This window comes from Aplysia californica, unplaced genomic scaffold (genome assembly GCF_000002075.1).
Source record: "Aplysia californica isolate F4 #8 unplaced genomic scaffold, AplCal3.0 scaffold00192, whole genome shotgun sequence".
Lineage (NCBI taxonomy): Eukaryota > Metazoa > Mollusca > Gastropoda > Aplysiida > Aplysiidae > Aplysia > Aplysia californica.
In genome coordinates this window covers 1130508-1154759 of record NW_004797462.1, presented here as the reverse complement: position 1 = coordinate 1154759, position 24252 = coordinate 1130508, and the positions used below count along the sequence as shown (strand labels likewise).

The window sequence follows — 24252 nt, the reverse complement described above, 5'->3', positions numbered from 1 at the left end:
CCCCGCCCTTTCCCCTGTGCATTTTGATATAGCAGAACAGTGTCTTTCGAAAAGGGTGGCCATACTAGGCCTACCATGTTGTGTGTAGAAGTAGAACCGGAAGCTTTGACTTGACTGCAGACGTGCAACGCACAGAGTGACCTTGATACACAGCTTCACAATTGACGATCAACTAAATAATAAAATTGCTAAAATATACATGATAACGCACCAAATCAGGTTCTCCGCTTACGAATTTGCTTACTTTGAGACGCTGATTCCGAATATGAAATCAATTTTTACCAACGATAATTATTTTAAAAGTTTTTAGCCGTGAGTTCAATCCTGCGCGGCGGCAAATTTCAAAATGATTCTACTTCTACATCTCGCCCAAATGTAATTCTCCGTTGTTTTATTTCGGTGGAACATTTGGCATACGATGTTATCATCAATAAGTCCCAGATTTGTAAACTGGCTTGGGGGGATACATACAATAATAAAAGCGCAGTTTTTAACTTTTGGCCCCACGATGAGCACATTAAATAACCCCCAAATTATTGATTGTTATGTAAGCAAGTCTTTAGAGACGCACTTTGCTTTGTTAGTTTTATTTCACTTTTTGGGGATGTTATAGCGGACACAAACGTTCTTTTTTTTAGTAAGAGTTTTACGGCACTTGCAACACAATAAGGTCAGATAAGTGCCGAAGATCAAGGGAGAAACAAACACAAAATAAAGAAGGAGGAGAGAAAGAGACGATAGCTGTTTAATAGGAAAGAAGGAACAAACCACACCAGAGCACCCGCCAACCAACCACCACAAACGTTCGACCGTAGACCAAAGACCAGGGTGCAGCACATTTTCCAACTATACTGCACAATTCAGAAACTCAAATATGCACATTTCATCATAGTTAGCACATGTATGTTGTTGCTTGCCATTTTAAAGTTTCAGATATAAAGTAAAGTAAACAACTGAAATGTCTGCATGAATTAAAAAGTTCTACTTCTCAACAGATCGTCTTCAAGCGGTGTTCAATAACCAAAATCTTCTTTTTTTTAGTAAGAGTTTTACGGCACTTGCAACACAATAAGGTCACATAACAAGTGCCGAAGATTAGATCACCTGTCACAAGAGAGTAACAAACACAAAGAAAGAAGGAGGAGAGATAAGGGCGATAGATGTTTGATAGGAAAGAAGGAGCAAATTACACCAGAGCACCCGCCAACCACCCATCCAGAATCTTCGTCTTCGGTGAGTTGAGAAGAGCAATTCCGACACAATAATGGTCATTTAGTGTTGCGGAAAAGTAAGACAGTTTTAGTTTTAGTAAGTGCTTTACGGCACTTCAAACACAATAGGTTCATATAAGTGCCGAAGATCAGATATGTTACAAGAGAGTAACAAAAACAAAAAAGAAGGAGGGGAGATAGGACATTAGATGTTTGATAAGAAAGAAGAAGCAAACCACACCAGAGAACCCGCCAACTGCCCACGAAAAGTAAGAGACAGACAGATCGAAAACAACTGAGAGAAAGTAAAGAAGTTATAAGACCTATATCTATCGATGGCATTTCAATACTGTGAACTAACTACAATGTACTAACTTGACACAAATGAAATCGAGGTAAAATGAAAAACAAACAATTGTTCGTGATCAGCGCGTTTCGTGTGTCATTTCTATAAGTATAAAAGTATAAGTAGTTTTCAGATTACATCATAAAGGTCTGAGGAGAGGGAGGTTTTTTGTTTTTGTTTTTTTAACCCTATCCGTACGTCGTGTTTTACTATCGTATCCATATGACGTGGGCATCTCTGTGCCACCACTTTCCAAAGAGGAAATTTATTCTCTAATCCGATGAGTACACTTTGCATAGCAGTCTGTCAAAATGAATTTTTGAGAAATACATGTACTGAAAGTTTCAAAAAGACCTTCGTACAAGAAGTATTCTCAAATGTGAAGAATATAACCCCGGGGGTACAAATTGACCCAAGGGCGTACGGATAGGGTTAAATCCCATTCATGACATGAGCCTAAGAATGTTAGAACACATACTGTGACGTACTGTTCTTTTTCAGCATTGTGGTGAAATCAGGCACTTTTTGGGGGTAAGTGTTTTACGGCGCTCGCAACTGCATAAGGTCATATGAGCGCGCGGGACACATTAAACTTTTTCTGTTGGTAGGAAATTTTGAATTTTGCCCGGGTGGCGGCCGAAACCTACTCTTATCGATTTTAGACCACCAAGGGATCTTTAACATGCCCAACTTGCACACAGACCCTCCGAGATTTTACGCTCTTGTCCGAGAAGGCTAGGTGTAGCTCTTTCCTAACCATGCACTAGTCATTACACGAATTAATGCAATCGAAGAAAATGACATTTTACCGCCTGTTACATAATAATTTTCATCTGAGGGGGAAGGGGGGGGGGGGCTCAAAATCTTTTATGTCCATTATCTAAAAACACATTTCTGCCTCATTCCACTGTGTCATGACACACATAATAATATATGTATAAACACATCTTTATTATTCCTGAATAAAATACATGAAGAAGTGTATAATGTGTGTACGGAGAGAAATCAACATTTTCCCAGAAAAAGGTCTCATCTAAAAAAAGATAGTTTTCAACTCAAATTAGTCCACACATACATTATGGTCGCTTTTAAGGCTAGGGGTAGATCTTTCCTAATCAGGCCCTTTTAAGCACAAGGGGGCTATCCCGAAAAAAGCTGTTTCTAGAAAATCGAAGGTAAAGTTTTTGCCCCTTGTTCACTTTCACTCAAAAACGAGGAGAGTTTTCTCTATAACCAAACAAATATACACACCAATGAAAGCAAACTTTTCCTATAGGTAGGGCAATGCCCACTTTTGGAGTAAGTCAAGATTTATGGAAACCCCTGAAATCTGGGTTAGCCCGCTTGTCCTTAAAAGCGACCATATACTCTCACAAATAAGCGGTGAGACAATCCATGCAATAAGACATTTCTTTATTTGAGTGTGAAAATAAAACCCCCACATCACCACATTCACTCACAGTCTCAGAACCGAGTAGCAAAAACTGACAACTCACACAAAGAGAACAATAGACAGCCTCATAAAACTGCTGAAGTCATCAAAGCTTTTACTTGTAAACTCTGCTTTTCTTGTGAATAAGCATTAAAAACGCAACAACAACAATAACAATGCACCAGCAATGGCAATGCTTATTGCCCCAAAATCTTTAACCAAACAGACAGACAAATGTAACAATTCAGCCCATCACTACAGAAGATTTCCTTTGCGATCTATTGTAAACAAAAACAAAAATGCAAAAATCCAAACACACAACCTAGAAGAATGAGCGTCATTCAATCGCCAGTGGGAAAATATGCTATTTGCGAGAAAAAAATGGATTATTTGGTCGCTTTTACGCACAAGGGGGCTATCCCGAAAAATGCTGTTTAGAGAAAATTGAAGGTAAAGTTTTTGGAACCTTGTTCAATTTCTTATAAAAGACAAGGAGAGTTTTCTCTATGACCAAACAAATATACACACCAATGAAACCAAACTTCTCCTATAGGTAGGGCAATGCCCACTTTTGATGTAGGTCAAGATTTCAGGAAACCCCGAAATCTGGGTTAGCCCGCTTGTCCTAAAAAGCGACCATTTATAGATGCAATAGTCTGGACAAGCTATAACTTACATGAGATTTAACAAAAGGTATACTTTAAGAAAATGGCATCAATCAATTAAAGATCTACGAATTTGACCTCAGTCTCCATCTTCAACCAACATGTCCATTTATTGTTTCATCACTTGTGAATTGAAAGAAGTAACTCATTTTGTCAGTACGCCTCACTTGTCTTTAAAAAAACCCATTGTTATTTGTTATCTAATTCGTAGCACAATAGAAATGTACAAGTCACAACCATGAACAGTTTGTTCTCAGTAGAATGCTCTGAGCTTTCAGAAGAACTTTTCTTGTAGACAAAACTCGCTTACCTTATTTTAATTTGTCTGTCCCCGTCGTTTTATGCAAGAAAAATTCAATTCTGAAATTAAGCAAACTGAGCCCAAAAATGTGAAATTATGCGATTCTGTTAATTTTAACAAAAATGATAAAGGAAAATAATCAGAAATTATGCACACACAAAAAGATCGAATTTTGCTAAATTATTTGGGGCAAAAAAATCGGGATATCCCGGTTAAATCATATGATTCACGTATGAAGTTTGATAAACCTCTTCCATTATGTGGTTGGACTGGCTTTTTGTTCATGTGAAATGTTTTTATCTTGTGTAAATAAATGAAGTGATCATTTGAATTTGATCGATACAGAGAACTCTGATCAAATACTCGTAAGGGATACAGCATTATACAAATGCAATATTTGTTATTATTATTATTATTATTATTGTGGCGTCGGTGGCCTAGTGTTAGGCTCTCGGACTCGCAACCGTAAGGTTGTGGGTTCGAATCCTGTCAGGGGCCCGATGTTGTGTCCTTGGGAAAGGCACTTTACACTACACGAATTTTCCTCACCTCACCAGGTGGGAATGGGTACCCGGCTATAGACAGTGAAAGATCTTGTCAGTTTGTTAGTGTTTGAGCGCTTAATCAGCTGCTTGCACTGTATGCGTCCCGGGAAGCTGAGAATGTTTCAGAGTGTTCTATGGTCTGCTGGGGTAATAATATAGTGTAAAGCGCATAGAGCCTGCTGTTGAGCGGGGATATGCGCTATACAAATGCTATTTATTATTTATTATTATTATTATTATTATTTATTAGGCTATTATTATCATTAGCAATATTACTATCACTATTATTATCATTAATAGGCTATTGCTTTCATTATTAATATTATTATTAATATTATTATTTTTATTATTATCAATATTATTGTAGCGTAGGTAGTCTAGTGGTCAGGCTACCGGACTCGTGTGTCCTTGGGAAAGGCACTTGCCACAAATTTCCCTCACTTCACCTTCACCCAAGTGGGAATGGGTACCCGGCCATAGACAACGGTAATTATATATATATATATATATATATATATATATATAATATATATATATATATATATAATTATGTGGTCGTAAAGCACATTGATTTGCTGCTGAGCAGGAATTTGTACTGTCCAAATGCTATTCTTTTATTATTATCATTATTATTATTATTATTATCGTTATTATTATTATTATTATCGTTATTATTATTATTATCGTTATTATTATTATATTCAAGAAAATCTGTCCGTCCCAGAGTTGGGGTTCAGAGGAGTCCACTGTACATGTGCCGCTTCAGCAAAAGACCTTGTTTAGTTTTACTAAGAGTTTAACGGCACTTGCAACACAATAAGGTCATATAAGTGCCCAAGATTAGAGGTGTTACAAGAGAGTAACAAACACAAAAAAGAAGGAGGGGAGATAAAGACGATAGATGTTTGATAGGAAAGAAGGAGAAAACCACACAAGAAGAGCACCGCCAACCACCCACGTTAAGTTCAAAGTCAATGTAAGAGTTCTACTTTTTTAGTTTTAGTAGAGGTTTTATGGCGCTCGCAACTGCATACGGTCATATGAGCGCCAGAAGATCAGAAGCGTTACAAGAGAGTAACAAACACAAAAAAGAAGGAGGGGGGATAAGGACGATAGATGTTTGAGTTCTACAGTGCTCACAACAACTACATAGATCACACAAGCGCACTGGCTCAAGTTTGGAACCCACAGTGGGCAAGATACTCTCTTGTTGGGGAAGAGATCGTTGTGGTGTGTGTGTGTGGGGGGGGGGAGCAGCAGAGATCTATGTATATATATATATCTATCATCCCACTATGTATATATATATCTATCATCCCACTTGGTATCAAAACAGCTTCAAATACAAAATCCACACAAACAGACACAGAGACCACAGACGCCGGTCGGGAACTTTGAATACTCCGCATGAACGCAAAGGTCAACATCCCCAGAACAAAATGTGAGGCAGCGCGGTGAAATGACGCGCTCATCAAAATAATGAAATAGAAGAAAAAGGCATTTTCCCATCAGTCTGGCAATTTTTAGCGAAAGTTTGTTTTTTGGCTCAACATCTTTTATGTTCATATGAAAAAACAATTCCATGTGAATGTTACTGGAAAACCTTGTTTAAAGGCACAAAGTATGACTTTTTCAGTTTTCAAGGACCCTTAAGCTATTGAAGTTACCAAACTTTGGAGGCCATTTTCCCATTAATTTAATCACTGAAACCAGGCTACCCCACCTTCTTCAATCACAAATTTCAACTTCTATTCAACCAACATGGGTGTTTTTTCACCAAAAGCAAGGCAATGAATAAGTTTTCACATGATATCAATAACACCACATGCCCAACAATTGACGAGCGCCTGATTCCACCACGTCGTCCAACATATAGTGGTGCCAACTGGCAACTCAGAAAAAACCCAGGAACTTTCCAGTCCCCATGGAAACTTGCACGCAAAGTCTCAAAATTGATAGACCATATATAATATATTGTCAAATACATCTTGTATCGAGACATTTTAATTTTAGTAGGAGTTTTACAACACTTGCAAAACAATAAGGTCATACATGTTCTTAAGATTAGAGTTAGACGTGCTACAAGAGAGAAACAAACACAAAAAAGAAGGAGGAGTGATTTAACGAAAATAGATGTTTGATAGGAAAGAAGGAGCAAACCATACCAGAGCACCTGCCAACCACCCACTATGAAGACAGTATAAAGTCAGGTAAAATCCAAACAATTTCAGAAACCCAGAATTCAATTGTTATCCCGGGAATCTGCACCTGTGGAAAAAACAGTGGCAACAAACGGCAACACAAGCAGCCTACGTGGATACATTCAGGATTCATTACACTCAACACAAGCAGCCTACGTGGATATATCCAGGATTCATTACACTCAACACAAGCAGCCTACGTGGATATATCCAGGATTCATTACACTCAACACAAGCAGCCTACGTGGATACATTCAGGATTCATTACACTCAACACAAGCAGCCTACGTGGATATATCCAGGATTCATTACACTCAACACAAGCAGCCTACGTGGATATATCCAGGATTCATTACACTCAACACAAGCAGCCTACGTGGATACATTCAGGATTCATTACACTCAACACAAGCAGCCTACGTGGATACATTCAGGATTCATTACACTCAACACAAGCAGCGTACATGGATACATTCAGGATTCATTACACTCAACACAAGCAGCGTACATGGATACATTCAGGATTCATTACACTCAACACTTGTGTGGCATTTGAAAAATCTACATTCAACTACATTGAAAGACTGAAACACGGGGGAGGGGGGGGGGGCATGAGCATAAACCATCACAGGAAGGAAGAGAAGGAGGCCTATACGGGTTGCCCACTACAGATGGGATTGGCGGATCGGGCCGATCGTCTGACCCGGTCGCCTAAAGAAACGCCTTAAAAACAAACGTTTTTGTTATTAGTTTTAGCCAACTCGGTCGCTTAAAAGACAAACGTGTTGTTTTTCAATTTGAAGCGATCGAGTCGGGTGATCGGCCCCATCCAGCCAAAGTGGGCACCCCAGTATAAGGCTTGCACTTCAAGCTTCTGTAAACAACATGGCACAACTGTGAATCCTTCGTACAGTAAAAAGCAAATCAGAAACAGAGGAGCCAGCTCCAACAAACAGAACACAGCTCAGTTGACAACAGCGGTACGCCAAAAGAACAGAAAATCTCCCTTTTTTTTTTCCCATCTATTTGATGGCGCTCATATGACCTTATGCGGTTGCGAGCGCCGTAAAACCTCTACTAAACTAACTTCTATTTTAGTTTTAGTAGAGGTATTTCGGCGCTCGCACCTGCACAAGGTCATATGAGCGCCACAAGATTAAAGGTGTTACAAGAGTAACATACACAAAAAGGAAGAAGGGGAGATAAGGACGATAGATGTTTGATAGGAAAGAAGGAGCAAACCAAACCAGAGCACCTGCCAACCACCCTTTTTTGTCCTTCTACTTTAACAACTTCTCTAAACCAAAAGACACAGAAAATCTCCCATTCTTAGTCCAACACTGTTTGATGGTGATGACCAATGCATCAGGGTTTTATCCCTTGAAATACGTTGTTCATTGTATAACTAGTAATAAGTATAAGTGGTTTTTACACCCCCACCAACACAATTTAGATCAGCAATACATTTGCTGCGGAGGAGAACGTTTTAGTTAGTAGTATTAGTAAGAGTTTTACGACACTTGCAACACAATAAGGTCATATAAGGGCCGAAGATTAGAGGTGTTACCAGAGAGTAACAAACACACAGAGGATAATTTTTTTGTCTTAAAGAGAAACAGAAGAAATGAACACAGAGTAAGACGACTTGCAGCTTCTGCTATGGCCAGTGAGACCAATTCTGGCAGAGAAGATTCGATCACATTTTGAGCGTTGAAGAGCTTCCTTTCCATTTGTGGAAGAGCGTCCTCGGTGGGCTTCTCTCTCACCCTTGTGACCAGGTGCCCAAAACATGGGGAAAGACTTCAGCAGCATCACAGAGAGTACACAGGGGATTGGATTATCACATCAGGGAAGAGAGAGAGACAAACGTACAACACACCCAGTTTGTTTCTCTTCTTTCCATATGCTCTTTTTCTCACATCCGACACTTTCTGTTTTTTGCAAACGTTTAGAATAAATTGCAATTCCAGTTGCCCGATGCCATATGGTCCAGTGCAGGAGTGTGCATTTCAACATTTTGCAAAAAGACTTAACTTCCCAAATTTCTTCAATAATTATTGTAAAAATCCCAATGTAAGTTGGGCGCCAAAGAAAAAATAGTACATGTATACAATAGTCCATTTCACTGCCAGTATACCCTACACACATACACCCCATGAAAAAAAAAGTAAGGAGGAAAAAAAGAGAATCGGAGTCTTGTTTTAGTAAGAGTTTTACGGCACTTGCAACATAATAAGGCAGGTCATGTAAGTACCGAAGATAAGAGGTGTTACAAGAGAGTAACAAACAAAAAAAGAAGAAGGGGAGATAAAGACAACAGATGTTTGATAGGAAAGAAGAAGCAAACCACACCAGAGCACCCGCCAACCACCCACTACATCGGAGTCATCAGAACCCAAGTCGACTAAGATCATGCAACAAACTGACTGTGGCAACAAAGAGAACCAAAAAAAACCCAAAACAAAATGTGTGGACAGCAGATACAGGCAAATAAACACAAATCATATAAATGTGTGGACAGCAGATACAGGCAAATAAACACAAATCATATAAATGTGTGGACAGCAGATACAGGCAAAGAAATACAAATCATATAAATGTGTGGATAGCAGATACAGGCAAAGAAATACAAATAATATAAATGTGTATTTTCATGTCACGCACTATATAAGGCACACAAATACAGGCAAATAAATACAAATCATATAAATGTGTATTTTCATGTCACCAACTATAAGGGACACAAATACAGGCAAATAAATACAAATCATATAAATGTGTATTTTCATGTCACGCACTATAAGGGACACAAATACAGGCAAATAAATTATAATGTAAATACAAAAGCGTACTTTCATGCCTTTCACGAAGTCATGTATGGCCTGATGGAAATAGAATTCAAGAAAGAAAAAAAAAGATTGTATGCAAATTCAATCAGATTTCTTGGAAAGTCAAAAAAACAAAATTAGAGAGTTTCAATTTTATAGAACATGTTTGTTTGTTTGTTTTGTTTGAGTTAAAAGAAGCACACTGACAAAATAATGGTCATTTAGTGATGTGAAAAATAAAATAGACAGACAAACAGACAGACAGAACCAACAGAGGGAAAGTAAAGAAGTACGACCAACCAGTGGCACCCTCAAACCACCTGCTGGGAGACCTTGAAAGACCTGACGATCCACCAAGGTGAGATATATTGCAGCGATACAGTGAACCTATCGCTGTGTAAATCACACAAACTTCCACGAGTCGAGAAAAAGTATCCAAAGTGATCCATGTTAGTGTTAGTTGAAAAGTGTAAACGTTCAAATACTATAGTTGGTCGCTTGTAAGCACAAGGAGCTATCCCAAAAAATGTTGTTTTGAGAAAATCGAAAGTTACGTTTTTGCTTCTTGTTTGGTTTCTTTAAAAGACAAGGAGAGTTTTCTCCATAACCAAACAAATATACACACCAGTGAAACCAAACTTTAAAAGACAAGGAGAGTTTTCTCTATAACCAAACAAATATACACACCAGTGAAACCAAACTTTAAAAGACAAGGAGAGTTTTCTCTATAACCAAACAAATATACACACCAGTGAAACCAAACTTTAAAAGACAAGGAGAGTTTTCTCTATAACCAAACAAATATACACACCAGTGAAACCAAACTTTAAAAGACAAGGAGAGTTTTCTCTATAACCAAACAAATATACACACCAGTGAAACCAAACTTTAAAAGACAAGGAGAGTTTTCTCTATAACCAAACAAATATACACACCAGTGAAACCAAACTTTAAAAGACAAGGAGAGTTTTCTCTATAACCAAACAAATATACACACCAGTGAAACCAAACTTTAAAAGACAAGGAGAGTTTTCTCTATAACCAAACAAATATACACACCAGTGAAACCAAACTTTAAAAGACAAGGAGAGTTTTCTCTATAACCAAACAAATATACACACCAATGAAACCAAACTTTAAAAGACAAGGAGAGTTTTCTCTATAACCAAACAAATATACACACCAATGAAACCAAACTTCTCCTATACATTTAGTCCTATACGAAGGGCAATGCCTACTTTTGGTGTAGGTCAAGTTTTCTGGAAACCCCAGAAATCTGGGTTAGCCTGCTTGTCCTAAAAGCGACCAGTTATAGTGCGAGAAAAAATTTGTGGCACAACTTATTGTCAAATATTTCATAAACTATCGCACACAGACGCTCCAACTTCCCTCAATGACTTGTATCAATTTATCTTAACAGTTAAATATTTATGTAAACACCTGCTAGCGGTACTCTGGAAAATTCATTAATAAATACTAATAAAAAAAATCCAGGAGGGTGGTTTCTATATATTTTATAAGGTTTACAACTGGGGTAATATCCCTTTGTCAGTGTCACTGACATGCAAGCACTGAGACAGAATCTGCGCTTCAAACATAGGAAGAATTAGCCATGAAAGAAGCTGCATGAAGACAACCTTGAGACCATCTTAAGCTAAATTGACCGTCTGTATAGAGGAAAAGAGCCATATACAACAATATATAACATCCCTTTTCAAAGCAAGTCCGTCTTGTTTGTCTGACCGTGTCACTATCTTTACTGAATCATGTTTTGAGAACCTTTAGGCCAAAAAATGTGTTCTCTATCAAATCAATTTCTTGTAACAAGTTTTGCCACTAAAAAGTGTCATTGATGAGCTGTGACTTAGGCCATATGCCTATACAAATGTGTGTGAGAAGCGGGAAGTGCAGTGAATAATCCCATTTTCCGCGAGAAGGAGATTTGTAGCATTTCATATAAATTTATGAAGAAAAGTTTTTTAATCTAGCCCCAACTGTTCCGGAAAAATATGATTTGATTTCGTTAAGACAAATTGAGACAAACTGCGGTGCAAAGTGAGGTTGACGTTGATTCACCAGTTAAAAAAGAGATATTTGAGGATATGTCACGCCACGAAGAACAGTGTCATAATTGTATTTGAGAAAAAAACGTAAGGGGGGAAGTGGGATGTGGTCATTAGGACGGTGATTGTCTTGGACAGACATGACTGTTTGAGCAGGTTAAGTAACGACCAGTATATTTCACACAGTCCACCATGGACATATGGGAAGTGTGCTGACTAAATGAGTTACTTCCCGAATTCAAGCCTTATGGAAATAGGAACAGCATGCTTATAAGTGAAGTTTTACAATTTACAAGTAGGAAATAATACGAGGCATGTGATACATAAAAAAATAGAGCATCATTAGAAGATCTACTAATTTGACCTCGGTGTTGAGTTTTTGCCAATATTTCCATTTGTGAATTGCGAGAAGTAAGTCATTTTGTCAGCACGTCTCACATATATTATATCTATGTAGACTGGACACTCAGCAATCACAATATTATACGGCAGGTTTTCCTTCAGCAAAGCACAATAAAAGTATAGGGAAATCTTCACAGACAAAGGGAAAAAAACGAACACCGAAAGTGCATTACATATTTGTTGAATATAATTGGTTGCAGATCTGGCACTGGATGATGATGATGATGATGACCATTGGTTGCCTTACTGAGAACTCAATGTTTCATTAACAAGATATAATACAAACTCAGCCTATGGATTTGATTACGTATCATAGGGCTAAAATCCGAGACGTAACTCACTTTTTCAGCACGTCTCACATACATATTGTGTGTCACAACGTGGTGGAATTGGGCGCTCCTCAATTTGGGGTATATGGAGTTACTGGTATGATCTTAAAGCCTGTTTATTTGTCTTGCTTTCGGTGAAAAAAAAATAGCCATTTATCTTGAATAGAAGTCGAGATATTTGCGATTGAAGAAAGTGGGGGTCGCCTTGTTTCAGAGGTAAAATTAGCGAGAAAAAGTCCGCCAAAGTTTAGTGACTTCCAAATCTTGAGAGTCCTGGGAATTTAAACATTTTCTGTTTTCCTGCCTCTTATCAACGAGTTCCAGTAAAACGTACGTACGTATACATTCTTATATGAACATAAAAGGTGTTGAGAAGAGAAAAAAACCGGTAAAAATGACCAAATAGGGAAATGTCAATTTCTTTGATTGTTTTATTTTGACAAACGCCTGATTTCACCATGATGACTCTCAAGGGTCGCCAAGTAAACTACGGTAAGCCATGTTTTTCAAACTTTACAGGAAAGACAAAAAAAAAACAACAACCGGATTTTGTCGAAGCGTTTTGGGTGGATAAACTTCATTTTTATAAGGGAGCCTAATGTCTGTCATGGCATTTGTAGGCTCCCTATGAAAATGAAGTTAGTCCACCTAAGATGCTTCAAGAAAATCAGTTTCTTTTGTCTCTGCTGTAAAATTTGAAAAACATGACTACCTAAGTTTACTTGGACACCCTCGAATACACACATGTAACCACCAACACGTTGCTGTTATTCGTCCTTCGCATATGAAGATGACCGTGACTTCACAAATTCGCCTGTTGACGGTGACTGTGGGTCCAGAGATGGCTGATTAGTCCAATCCGGACACCAACATGTAGGCCAATAACGGCTCTCAGACTAGAGTAGTTCTTGTTTGCTGGAAGATAAGGATGAACAAAGCCACTTCAGGAAGAGCTGCGAGTTAGGTAAGTCATTCAACCGAGTCCATGAGCAGTTGGCGGATGCTCTGGTGTGGTTTGCTCCTTTCCTATCAAACGTCTATCCCAATCTTCACTCCTCCTTGTTTTCTTCGTACGTTACTCCCCATAAACGCCTCTGATCTTCGGCGCCTATATGTGACCTTATGGTGTTGCAAGTGCCGTAGAATTTTTGTACATAAACTACGTGTATATCTTTTTTAAAACAACAAAAAAAGAAAAAAGAAAAAAAAACTGAATTCGAGCTTGCTCATAGGGTAGGATTTCGTTCAATATCAGACATATTATTGATCAAATTATTCTCAAAAATTAAAATGTTTTCTTCTTTTGGTGAGTCAGAAATCCCACTCAAGCTGTAGCCAGTGGATGCCATGTTGTTAAGTTGTTATCCATCTAGCCAGTGGATGTGATGTTAAGTTGTTATCCATCTAGACATAGGATGCTATGTTGTCATGTTGTTACATCCCAGCAGACAGACCCGGGCTGAGAGGGATACAACATTCCAGCAGACAGACCCGGGCTGAGAGGGATACAACATCCCAGCAGACAGACCCGGGCTGAGAGGGATACAACATCCCAGCAGACAGACCCGTGCTGAGGGGGATACAACATTCCAGCAGCACAAAGTCCGATATACTTGAGAATTGAACTCGGGTCCCTTCCCCCAGTAAGCAACAGCAGAGTGCCTAACTATTACACATATAGAAATGCCGGGTGTGTGTATAAATAGTAACAAAGCACAGAGAGCAAGCTGTAAAGCATGTAAGAGCACAATATAAATGCAGTTATTATTATTGTTAGTATTATTAATAATACTATCATTATCATCTGTAAGAAATATGCTAATCCAACCAAAATATTTATCCTCATCACTCAATCCTGAGAGTCACAAGGTCATTTTTGCCTGAGAGAACGAAAAAAATGATCAATAGCCTATCACAACTCTAAATACAGTGAGCTAGAAAGTATAACAGAAATAAGCATCTTTTCCAGGACGTCATCAAAGCAAGCTTTCTTTTTTTTTCTAAGAAAGTAATAGTCATTGTCAATGAAACTCAGGCACGGAAAAACTACTAGCCCGTGGGCCAAATCTAGCCCGCGAGAAATTTCACTCGCTCCAGCCCACCAGGTGACCCCCTAATACTGAAACAAATAAAAAACTGTTCGTCTTGAAAATTAAAACTCATCATATCTGACCCAAATGGAAGCAATAGATATCCTTCATCTAACATTTATTCATCTAATGAAATGCCCTTGAGAAACATTTATACTGTAATGTCAGTTTTCGTCTCACTTCTGAGAACTTGGGTATTTTCAGCCGATTTCACTCAAGGGTCTCCTGCTTTGACCTGCAAGATATTTGGAAATCTTTATCAAGTCAACCACTTGGACAAGCTTGCTCATGCCTGATGTGACTGGCGATATTCATCCCAATATTTTATCCAGCATATACAAGAGTAAGTTATCTCGGTGGAAATTATCAGTGCTTACGGCGCGAACTTCGTCAGCTGTGACACCTTTCGCCGTGAACAAATCTTCCAGGCCGCGGGTAGAGTACAGCACCCCAAGGTCAAATCCACACAACAGCACACGCCCTCCCTGCCCGGAGTCACACATTAACACAGCCACTTTCGAAAGTCCTTCATCGACACAATGCGCAATAACTTCAGAGACGGTAGAAGATGCCGAAGCAGTTTCCGAGACGTGATCTCCACCAGGGTCGCGACACTCTTTCGGCATGTCGGCTTCTTGGACAACGACTGCAGATGGCGCTCCGTTCTTGTTGTCGCAGTTCTCCTTTGAATCATTGGAGGGATCAGACGAGGCGCTGGAAAGCTGGCATTGTCCCATCTCGAGAAACTGGAAGCACACAGGATTTGTGGGGAAGAGAAGAGAGTGGAGAGGGTTGGGGTGCAGCGAGGGGGCGCCAGGGGCACAAACTTGGTCGTTGTCCAGCCGGTGAGGTTCTCCGGTGGTGGTGGTGGCCAGCCGGGTGGACGTCGCTGAGGTTCGAGTTGTGTGCAGGTGTAAGAGACCCAGCTCTGGGTGGATGTGAGACGAAGCCAGGAGAGCTTTTCTCACCGGCACACCTGTTAAGGAAACAGTTATAATAGTAATAATAATAATAATTATAATAATAATAATAATTATAATAGTAGTAATAGCAAATCACGTTAATAACAGTAATGATAAAGCCAGCAGAGCTTTTCTCATACGTACAACTGTGGACCCAGAGAAGTTGGTTTATTTTTTTTAAAGTTGTTTTAGTAGAGCTTTTTCGGTGCTCACAACTGCATAAGATCATATGAGCGCCAGAAGATTAGAGGTGTTACAAGAGAGTACCAAACACAAAAAAGAAGAAGGGGAGATAAGGATGGTAGACGCTTGATAGGAAAGAAGAAGCAAACCACACCAGAGCACCCGCCAACCACCCACTTTTTGAAGTAGACAAATCAAAGCAATTCCATAAACTCGTAGAACAACAACAAAAAATAATGATTTAATAAAATTAACCCTCTCTATCTCCCGCAAGCCGCTCCCAGCAGCTCGCGGCCGGAACCTCTGTGCCAGTGAGTTGCTGACAACGGCTCGGTGCGGCACATTGCTTGACAACGACTTCCACATCAAATTACTTTTAGTTTTAGGCAATTGCCGAAAACAGGTCTCTTTTATCAGGAGTTCATTCATTAGATGAAGAACTATCAAAACAGGCTGACTTGTTTTCATTTAATGACCGATTTAGTGACCTTTTCGTCATTTGTAGATTTAGTATTAAAACAGATCCCCAGCCCAGTGAGTTTACCCCCACAGAGATAAAGAGTTAAATAAATTGGAAAAAAAAAAACCCAAACCCGACAACAAATTCCTACAAACATTAAACAAACTAACAAAAAAAACCCCAAAAAACCAAACAACAACAAATTCCTACCAACCTAAGACTTCCGCCATAAACTGAGACGCCGTGCCGGCAGCCATAACACGACCGCCAGAAGACAGAAAAATCTGGACGTTATCTCGGAGCACATCGGGCTGACTAGGTAGACTGGTCAGCAGCAGGAGAGAGCAGTTTTTGCACCAGTCCACTGTTCAAGGGAAACAACAGAAGCTGTTGGGGTTTTTTTAGTAAGAGTTTTACGGCACTTGCAACAAAATAAGGTCATATAAGTGCCAAAGATTAGAGGCGTTACAAGAGAGCAACAAACATAAAAAAGAAGGAGAGATCAGGACGATAGATGTTTGATAGGAAAGAAGGAGCAAACCACACCAGAGCACCCGCCAACCACCCACCTATTTAGTTTAGTTTAATTTTATTTAAGAAAACAGTTAGCATAATAATAATAATAAAAATAGTAAATCACGTTATAATAGTAATAGTAATGATAAAAATAATGATAACAACAACAATAATGATGATAATAATAATAATAATAATAACAATAACAACAATAATAAAAATAATAATAACAATATTTAACAATAATAATAATAACAATGTTATTATCTTGTTTGTTTTAGTAAAAGTTTTACGGCACTCACAACTGCATAAGGTCATAAGAGCGTGCGTATGTTATAATTAGTCTGAATGAAGAGAAACAGATCTACATAATAACAACAGTTATTTAGTGCGAGCACGATGTGACATTTATCTTATTATAATGGAGCTAAGCCCGTTTGTGAGGTCAGTATACATTTTTTACACAGGTGCCCATCAAATCTACAAAAATATGATTCAGTTAAGAATTGTCACAAAGGGTTACGTGTGGACATATTTTCAAAGTTCAAAAACTACCTTTGAATTTTTCAGGTTTATGGTTTTTACCTGTAAATCGAAACTCTCGGATGTTTTTACTCTGCCATTAGCCATTTCATATTTTACTGGGGACTACTTCCGTTTCGGTCCCGTGCTTCGTCGTGTGTGTGAGACAGCTGCTTCTATTTCCAGATCTAGAATCTCGATATCCAACTTTGTTTGGATGAGTGCTTCACAGTGTCGATGGATACTTCAGGCCAAACTTCATTGTATTGACTTTTTCTAGATACATTTGGCATAGTCATGTTCCCAACACGTTGAGTTCGTTTAGACACGCAAAATGTTTACTTCGTGGTATCGACGTTTTCAAAATTTTGGCGCGTATTTGGTGCATAGTATTTTTTAGAGCAAGACTTCAGATCTAGATCTCTCTGTATCCTAGAGATGTATAATTTGGAGTACATAATTCAAGACTCATTTGGAGTAGTTTGCAAGACAGAAGTGCCGTTTGTGCTTTGTGAGTGAAGGGTCATGAGTTTGAACCCTGTCATGGGGGCGATATTGTGTCCTTGCTAGAGGTATGCTGTATGACTTTTCCTCACTTCATCGAAGTCGGAATGGGTACCCGGTGATAACAGTAGGCTTCGGCCGCCATCCAGGCAAAATTCAAAATTTCCTACCAACTGAAAAAGTTTAATTTGTCCTGCGTGCTCATATTATGACACTTACCAAAAAAAAAAAAAAAAAAAAAAAAAAAAAAAAAAAAAAAAAAGACCATGAAAATTCAAAGTGGCAAAGAGTCCCACCTGATCGGGTGACGGAGGATTCGGGCACAAGGGAGACAACATACTGCGTGGTGTCGACCAGGGAGGTCAGCCATCGAGCCAGCGGCTGGGCCACGGTCTTCTCCAAGCTCCCTGTGAACACCACCATCAGTGTGCGGCTCACGCGCGGGCGTACGGTAAACTTGTCCGACCTGCCTTGTGTCACCTGCTCAGAGTTTTTCTCTGTCGAGAGATCCAGACAACCAGGTAGATCAAGCAATACAGATAATGCAGAGAAGTTTATATTCAGAGATGCCAAATGATTTTTAAAAATATAAAAAACAACCTGAAAATCAGCAAAGCATCACATCTCACCTAAGTTTTTAGTTTTTGTAGAGGTTTTACAGCGCTCTCAACTGCATAAGGTCATATGAGCGCCAGAAGATTAAATGTGTTACAAGAGAGTAACAAACATAAAAAAGAAGAAGGGGAGATAAGGACGACAGATGTTTGATAGGAAAAAAGAAACAAACCATACAAGAGCACCCGACAACCACACACACCACACTGAAGATTAGAGGTGTCAAAAGAGAGCAACAAACACAAAAAAGAAGGAGGGGAGATGGAGACGATAGATTTTTTTACAGGAAAGAAGGAGCAAACCACACCAGAGCACCTGCCAACCACCCACGTCAACTCACCTTTGAACTTAACTTCCCAGTTGCTGCAGATGTCCACAAACTCGGCGTCAGTCGACTTGCCGTCAGACGAGCACGTCACGGAAACACTGCTGGCCGGCTGGAAAAGATTCTGCGCCCTGAAGGCCTCCAGGTTCACCTGACTAGTGGTGGAGAGCTTCTGCTCCAGGGCCAGACAAACGTTTGCGAAGAAACTTTCTCTGAAAGAGACACCACAATCAGTTACGGGATCTACGTTGGCGAAGAAATTTTCTCTTTATTTTTTTTATTTAGTAGAGGGTTTTAGGGCGCGCGCAGATGCATAAGGTCATATGAGCGCGACAGACAGCACAATCAGTTACGGGATCTACATTAGCGAAGAAACTTTCTCTGAAACAGACGTCACAATCGATTACGGGATCTACGTTGGCGAAGAAACTTTCTGTGAAACAGACGCCACAATCAGTTACGGGATCTATGTTGGTGAAGAAACTTTCTCTGAAACAGACATCACAATCGATTACGGGATCTATGTTGGCGAAGAAACTTTCTCTGAAACAGACATCACAATCGATTACGGGATCTATGTTGGCGAAGAAACTTTCTCTGAAACAGACATCACAATCGATTACGGGATCTACGTTGGCGAAGAAACTTTCTCTGAAACAGACGTCACAATCGATTATAGGATCTAACTACTCTGACAACACAAGCAAACTCCACACTGTGGAATCTGTTTCCCTCTTTATCTCCGGCAAGCCGCTCCCAGCAGCTCGCAGTCGGAACCACTGTGCCGGTGGGCCGTTGACAGCGACTCGGGCACATTTCTTTACGACGACTTCGACATCAAATTACATTTTGGCAACTGCCAAAAACAGGTCCCTTATACCGGAAGTTCATTCATTAGATGAAGAACTATCCAAATAGGTTTGCTAGTTCCCATTTAAGGACCAATTTAACTACGTTTTTGTCATTTTTAGATTTAGCACCAAAAAATGGCCCCGGCGTAGTGGGGTTACCCCTCTCGGAGCTAAAAAGTTAAACAAAAATATCCGTGAGACCTCCCGATTTTCTTCAGATTAGCTGGGTTTTCACTTTACAGAAGTTGTTACAATTGAAGAAAGAACACCCAAAAAAATAACAACAGGGATTTGATTTTCTTTCAGTTTAAATTGGGTTACTGCTGTTTCTGGATTCATGTTGTTCCCTTTAAAGAGGACTCCCAATGTGTCTGGATGCAGTACCAGTAGGCACTTCTGGGGATTTGCACTAGGGTCTTCCACACTATAGTCTAGCGTACGATACCACGCACTCACTACACTCCCAAACAAACAGCAGTCTAGCACGCACATCGCAAATGGAATTTTCAAGCTCGAGATTTTTTAAAATATAGGTTTATCCTTGTTTTAGTAGACGTTTTACGGTGCTCGCAACTGCATAAGGTCACATGAGCGCCAGAAGATTATAGGTTTGAAAGGAAAAAAGAAGCAAACCACACAGCACCCGCCAACCACCCACATAGGTTTATTCTTTGTATAGAAAACACAAACACAGCGAAAATGAACATCACAAAAAGAATTTTTGTCCGGGTCAAAAACTACTATGTGCAGGCTAGACTAGATGGAAGGAGGTGGGGGGGGGGGTCACCTGGTGTCAGAGGTAAATAGCGAGAAAATGGTCATCTAAGTTAGGTTACTTTCAAAGCTTGAGAGGCCTTGAAAACTGCAATTTTTCTATTTTTAAAATTTTTGTTGTTGCTTTTAATAAATGTTTTTCAATAAAATCATGTCATAATTTTTTTTTTTAATGGACTTATGGAGCCAAAGATATAATTTAAAAAAAATGAAAATTGGCCAACCGTCGCAAAAAATACAATTTCTCTGACGTTACTATTTTCACGAGCGTCTGATTTCCCCACGATGCCCCACTCAAAATGGGAAACTTTTCCCTAGAGTAAAAATTGTTGGCAGACAAACCTGGGCACAGGAAGCCCGCCCCTCTCACAGCGCAGGCTTGTCGCGATGCTGCACAGCTCCGCGCTTCTCCGAGTGTCTGCGTTCACATTCAGACCAATCCCCAGGATCATAAGGCACTTGTTGGAACCTGGTGGGGATGGGGGGGGGGGGGGGGGGGGGGGGGAACAGTTAGTTTTAGTTTAGTTTTAGTAGAGGTTTTACGGTGCTCGCAACTGCATAAGGTCATATGAGCGCCAGAAGATTAGAGGTGTTACCAGAGAGTAACAAACATAAAAAAGAAGAAGGGGAGATAAGGACGATAGATGTTTGATAGGAAAGAAGAAGCAAACCACACCAGAGCACCCGTCAACCACCCACGGGGGGACAGTTATGATGATGCAATATTGACACCAACGAAGAAGTAGTAAGGAAAACAAGACAGGTCCCAGTCAGAGATGAGGTAGGAAGACGGGCTTCACTCACAAATATATACTTTTTTAGTTTTAGTTAGTAAGAGTTTTACGCCGCTTGCAACACAATAAGGTCATATAAGTGCCGAAGATTAGAGGTGCTACAAGAGAGTTACAAACATAAAAAAGAAGGAGGGCAGATAAAGACGACAGTTGTTGTAGTTTTTAGTTTTAGTAGAGGTTTTACGGCGCTCGTAACCGCATAAGGTCATATGAGCGCCAGAAGATTAGAGGTGTTACAAGAGAGTAGCAAAACATAAAAAAGAAGGAGGAGAGATAAAGACGATAGATGTTTGATAGGAAAGAAGGAGCAGACCACACCAGAGCACCCGCCAAACACCCACTAAATTATTATACTTTACACAAGGAACGGAAAAGCTGAGGTAAGAACGTAAGCACATATACAGTCAGTCAACACCACACAACAACTGAGGTAAGAACGTAAGCACATATAGAGTCAGTCAACACCACACAACAACTGAGGTGAGAACGTAAGCACATATACAAATCTTCCAACTTAGAACACAACATGTACCCCTCAACCAACATCTCAACCGAATTGGAGTAAAGCAGTCTGCTGCCTGCCCACTATGTGACTACCCCTCAGAGACAGTGGAACATCATCTGTTTTTCTGTAGAAAACTAACTGATTTAAGGGGATGTTTTCTTCCCAAGCTACCCCACACATCTAATTGCCTCTACTCCTCAACACAACAATTAGAACAAACATGCAACTATTACCGAATGGCATCATGCAGAAGAGTTAACGCTCAGATGCTACTGGATCGCTAACAACAACAACAAGCACATATACAGTCAGTCAACACCACACAACAACTGATGGTTCACATGCACGTCCATGATCTATCTCCTGGGGAGGCATTGCGCTGCCAAGAGCGAAATGCTCGCAGCTAAAGGGATTTGAAAACAACAACAGCAACAACTCTTTCAAGCCCAATCATATTTCAGGATATAACAATGTATTTCAAAAACAGCTCAAAACATTGCAGGCAGGTCACGTGGTATGTCCGGACATTGGTTCAACAACTGAGAAAGGACTTAATGAATTTTTCCCAAGTACTGTCAAGAAGAAGAAAAAAAATGACCACAGAATACTTTTCGACTGAAAGTTCACACAAAGTAATTCAATTTTCAAGGAAATCCGGGCAGTGCCACTGACTGTAGTGTCTTTCAGCCATTCCCAAAGGGGGGACATTTCTCGTTCAAGCACAGTAGAATTGTAAATGGGCTGATTCATGTCCCGCTCATAACTGTGCCTGATCTAAAACAGGGAACTGCTGCTTTTTCTTTCCTAATCCTTACAATTGTCATTTTCCTCTACTTCTTTTGTATGTTTGTCACACTCTTTCTTGTGACCTGCTATTTCCGGGGTGCCTTGATGGTCGAAGCAGACCTTGTGCTGTTCAAGCTAGAGAGGTGAGCAGAGTAAGTCTGATTCCCTGTAAAGACTTCTCTGTTGACACCCACCTCTTGGCGCTCATGTGACCTTATGCGGTTGCGAGCGCCGTAAAACCCTCTACTATTAAAAAAAGACCTCCGTTGGATTCAAAATGAACATTCTATAACTCGAAAGTTCTTTTTATTAAAAGAAATATCAATTCTAGTTTTAGTTTCAGTAAGAGTTTTAAGGCACCTACAACACAATAAGTTCATATAAGTGCCGAATGATAGATGTGCTACAAGAGAGTAAGACACACAAAAAAGGAGGAGGAGAGATAAGGATGATAGATGTTTGACAGGAAAGAAGGAGCGAACCACACCAGAGCACCCGCCAACCACAACCCACCCTAGAAAAAATTCTACTGTTTAACACAAATCCAATACTATACGTACCGGGTATTTCAAATTTTCCGTCCTCAGCCAAAAAACCGGCCAGCTTATGACCTCTGACCCACACATCGTTCGGCCATTTTGCTTTGGCGGTTGTGACCCCGAGCTGTTGGACTGTATCAAGCACAGCCAAGCAAGCCGCTACTTCTAGGCCAAATCTTCCTTCGAATGTCTGCAAAGAAAGACAAAACAAAAGGACATTTATAAAATACAAACACGCGCAGTGGAGTCAGGCACTCGTCAGTTTTCTAGCATGTGGAGTTATTGATGTATAATCTTACAGGTTTTTTGTATTTATCTTTCTTTTGATGAAAATAAACATTCATTTATTTTGGAGGCAACTCCAGATATTTGTGATACAAGGAGGTGGGGACTCAGACATAAAATTGGCAAGAAAATGGCAGCCAAAATTTAGTTATTTCCTTACCAGGAGAGTACATGGAAACAGAAAACTTACATTTTTCATGCCTTTAATTGACGTTTTTCAGTACAATCCACACAGAAATGTGTTCTTTAATGGACACGGAGGGTGTTGAGCCAAAAAACAAAAATCCGATAAAAATTCCCAAAGCTAGGGAAAAATGCCAGTTTCTTCCCTTTGATTGTTTTGCCAAGCGCCTGACTTCACCACGCTGCCTCACAAATCTATACACAGTCAATAGTTAAGCTATCACAGGATTACTGATCTCCATCAAAAGATATATTCTGCAGCATGATAAATACATACATGCACTCAGGCTATAAAGGAAGAGGAAGGCCACGCAAAAGGTGGATTGAGGGGGTCAAGGAAACCCTGAGAAATTATAATATCACAACTGAAAGAGCTGCGGAGATGGCCTACCATAGAAAACTGCATCTCCCCTCGACGCCTGACGGCAACAGAGGAATGAAAAAGTACAAGTAAAAGCAAAAGTAAAGTAAAGCACACAGATAGAGCTTGCTATACAGCATAAAGACATGCAGCATACATACAAAAATCATTATTTATATTAAATCATCCCTTTAACTTGTTCACTACCAGCTGGTTTTTCTCACCTGGACCAAGCCCTATCTGTGACCTACTTTCTGATTTTGCCTACCGTCGGACACATTAAAGAGTTTTTACTTCAATTTTCAATAACAGCCACATGTATCATATGAAAATAAAGGGGAAATAATGACCTATCTCAACATGTTGCTAAAAACGATAATTCTTCAGCCTGAGATTTCAGATTCAATTATTACAAAAGTAGGTGTGGTTTCGAAGCAGGAAGTCCAGCGTTGGGGGTATCACAAGCAACGAAACACGGCTTGTGGCAGTGAAAGAGTTTTTTAAGGATGGATAGATCATTACAACAACATCGTGTATCTCACCGCAGAGCTCGCGGGCAGTGAAAGAGTTTTTTAAGGATGGATAGATCATTACAACAACATCGTGTATCTCACCGCAGAGCTCGCGGGCAGTGAAAGAGTTTTTTAAGGATGGATAGATCATTACAACAACAT

At 39.7% G+C, this 24252-nt stretch overlaps 1 protein-coding gene across 1 annotated transcript in view; it reads right to left on the bottom strand.

Annotated features, from left to right (window-relative positions):
* Window positions 1–14514: 14514 nt before the first annotated feature.
* The window catches only part of LOC101852626, a gene marked incomplete in the record, with an annotated part of 17561 nt that continues 7823 nt past the window's right edge, over window positions 14515–24252 (bottom strand). Inside the window, 7 exon segments of the mRNA XM_005098756.3 lie at window positions 14515–15389; window positions 16233–16382; window positions 17857–18057; window positions 18516–18712; window positions 20468–20594; window positions 22771–22939; window positions 24193–24208. Coding sequence (XP_005098813.2) covers window positions 14725–15389; window positions 16233–16382; window positions 17857–18057; window positions 18516–18712; window positions 20468–20594; window positions 22771–22939; window positions 24193–24208 — 1525 coding nt within the window.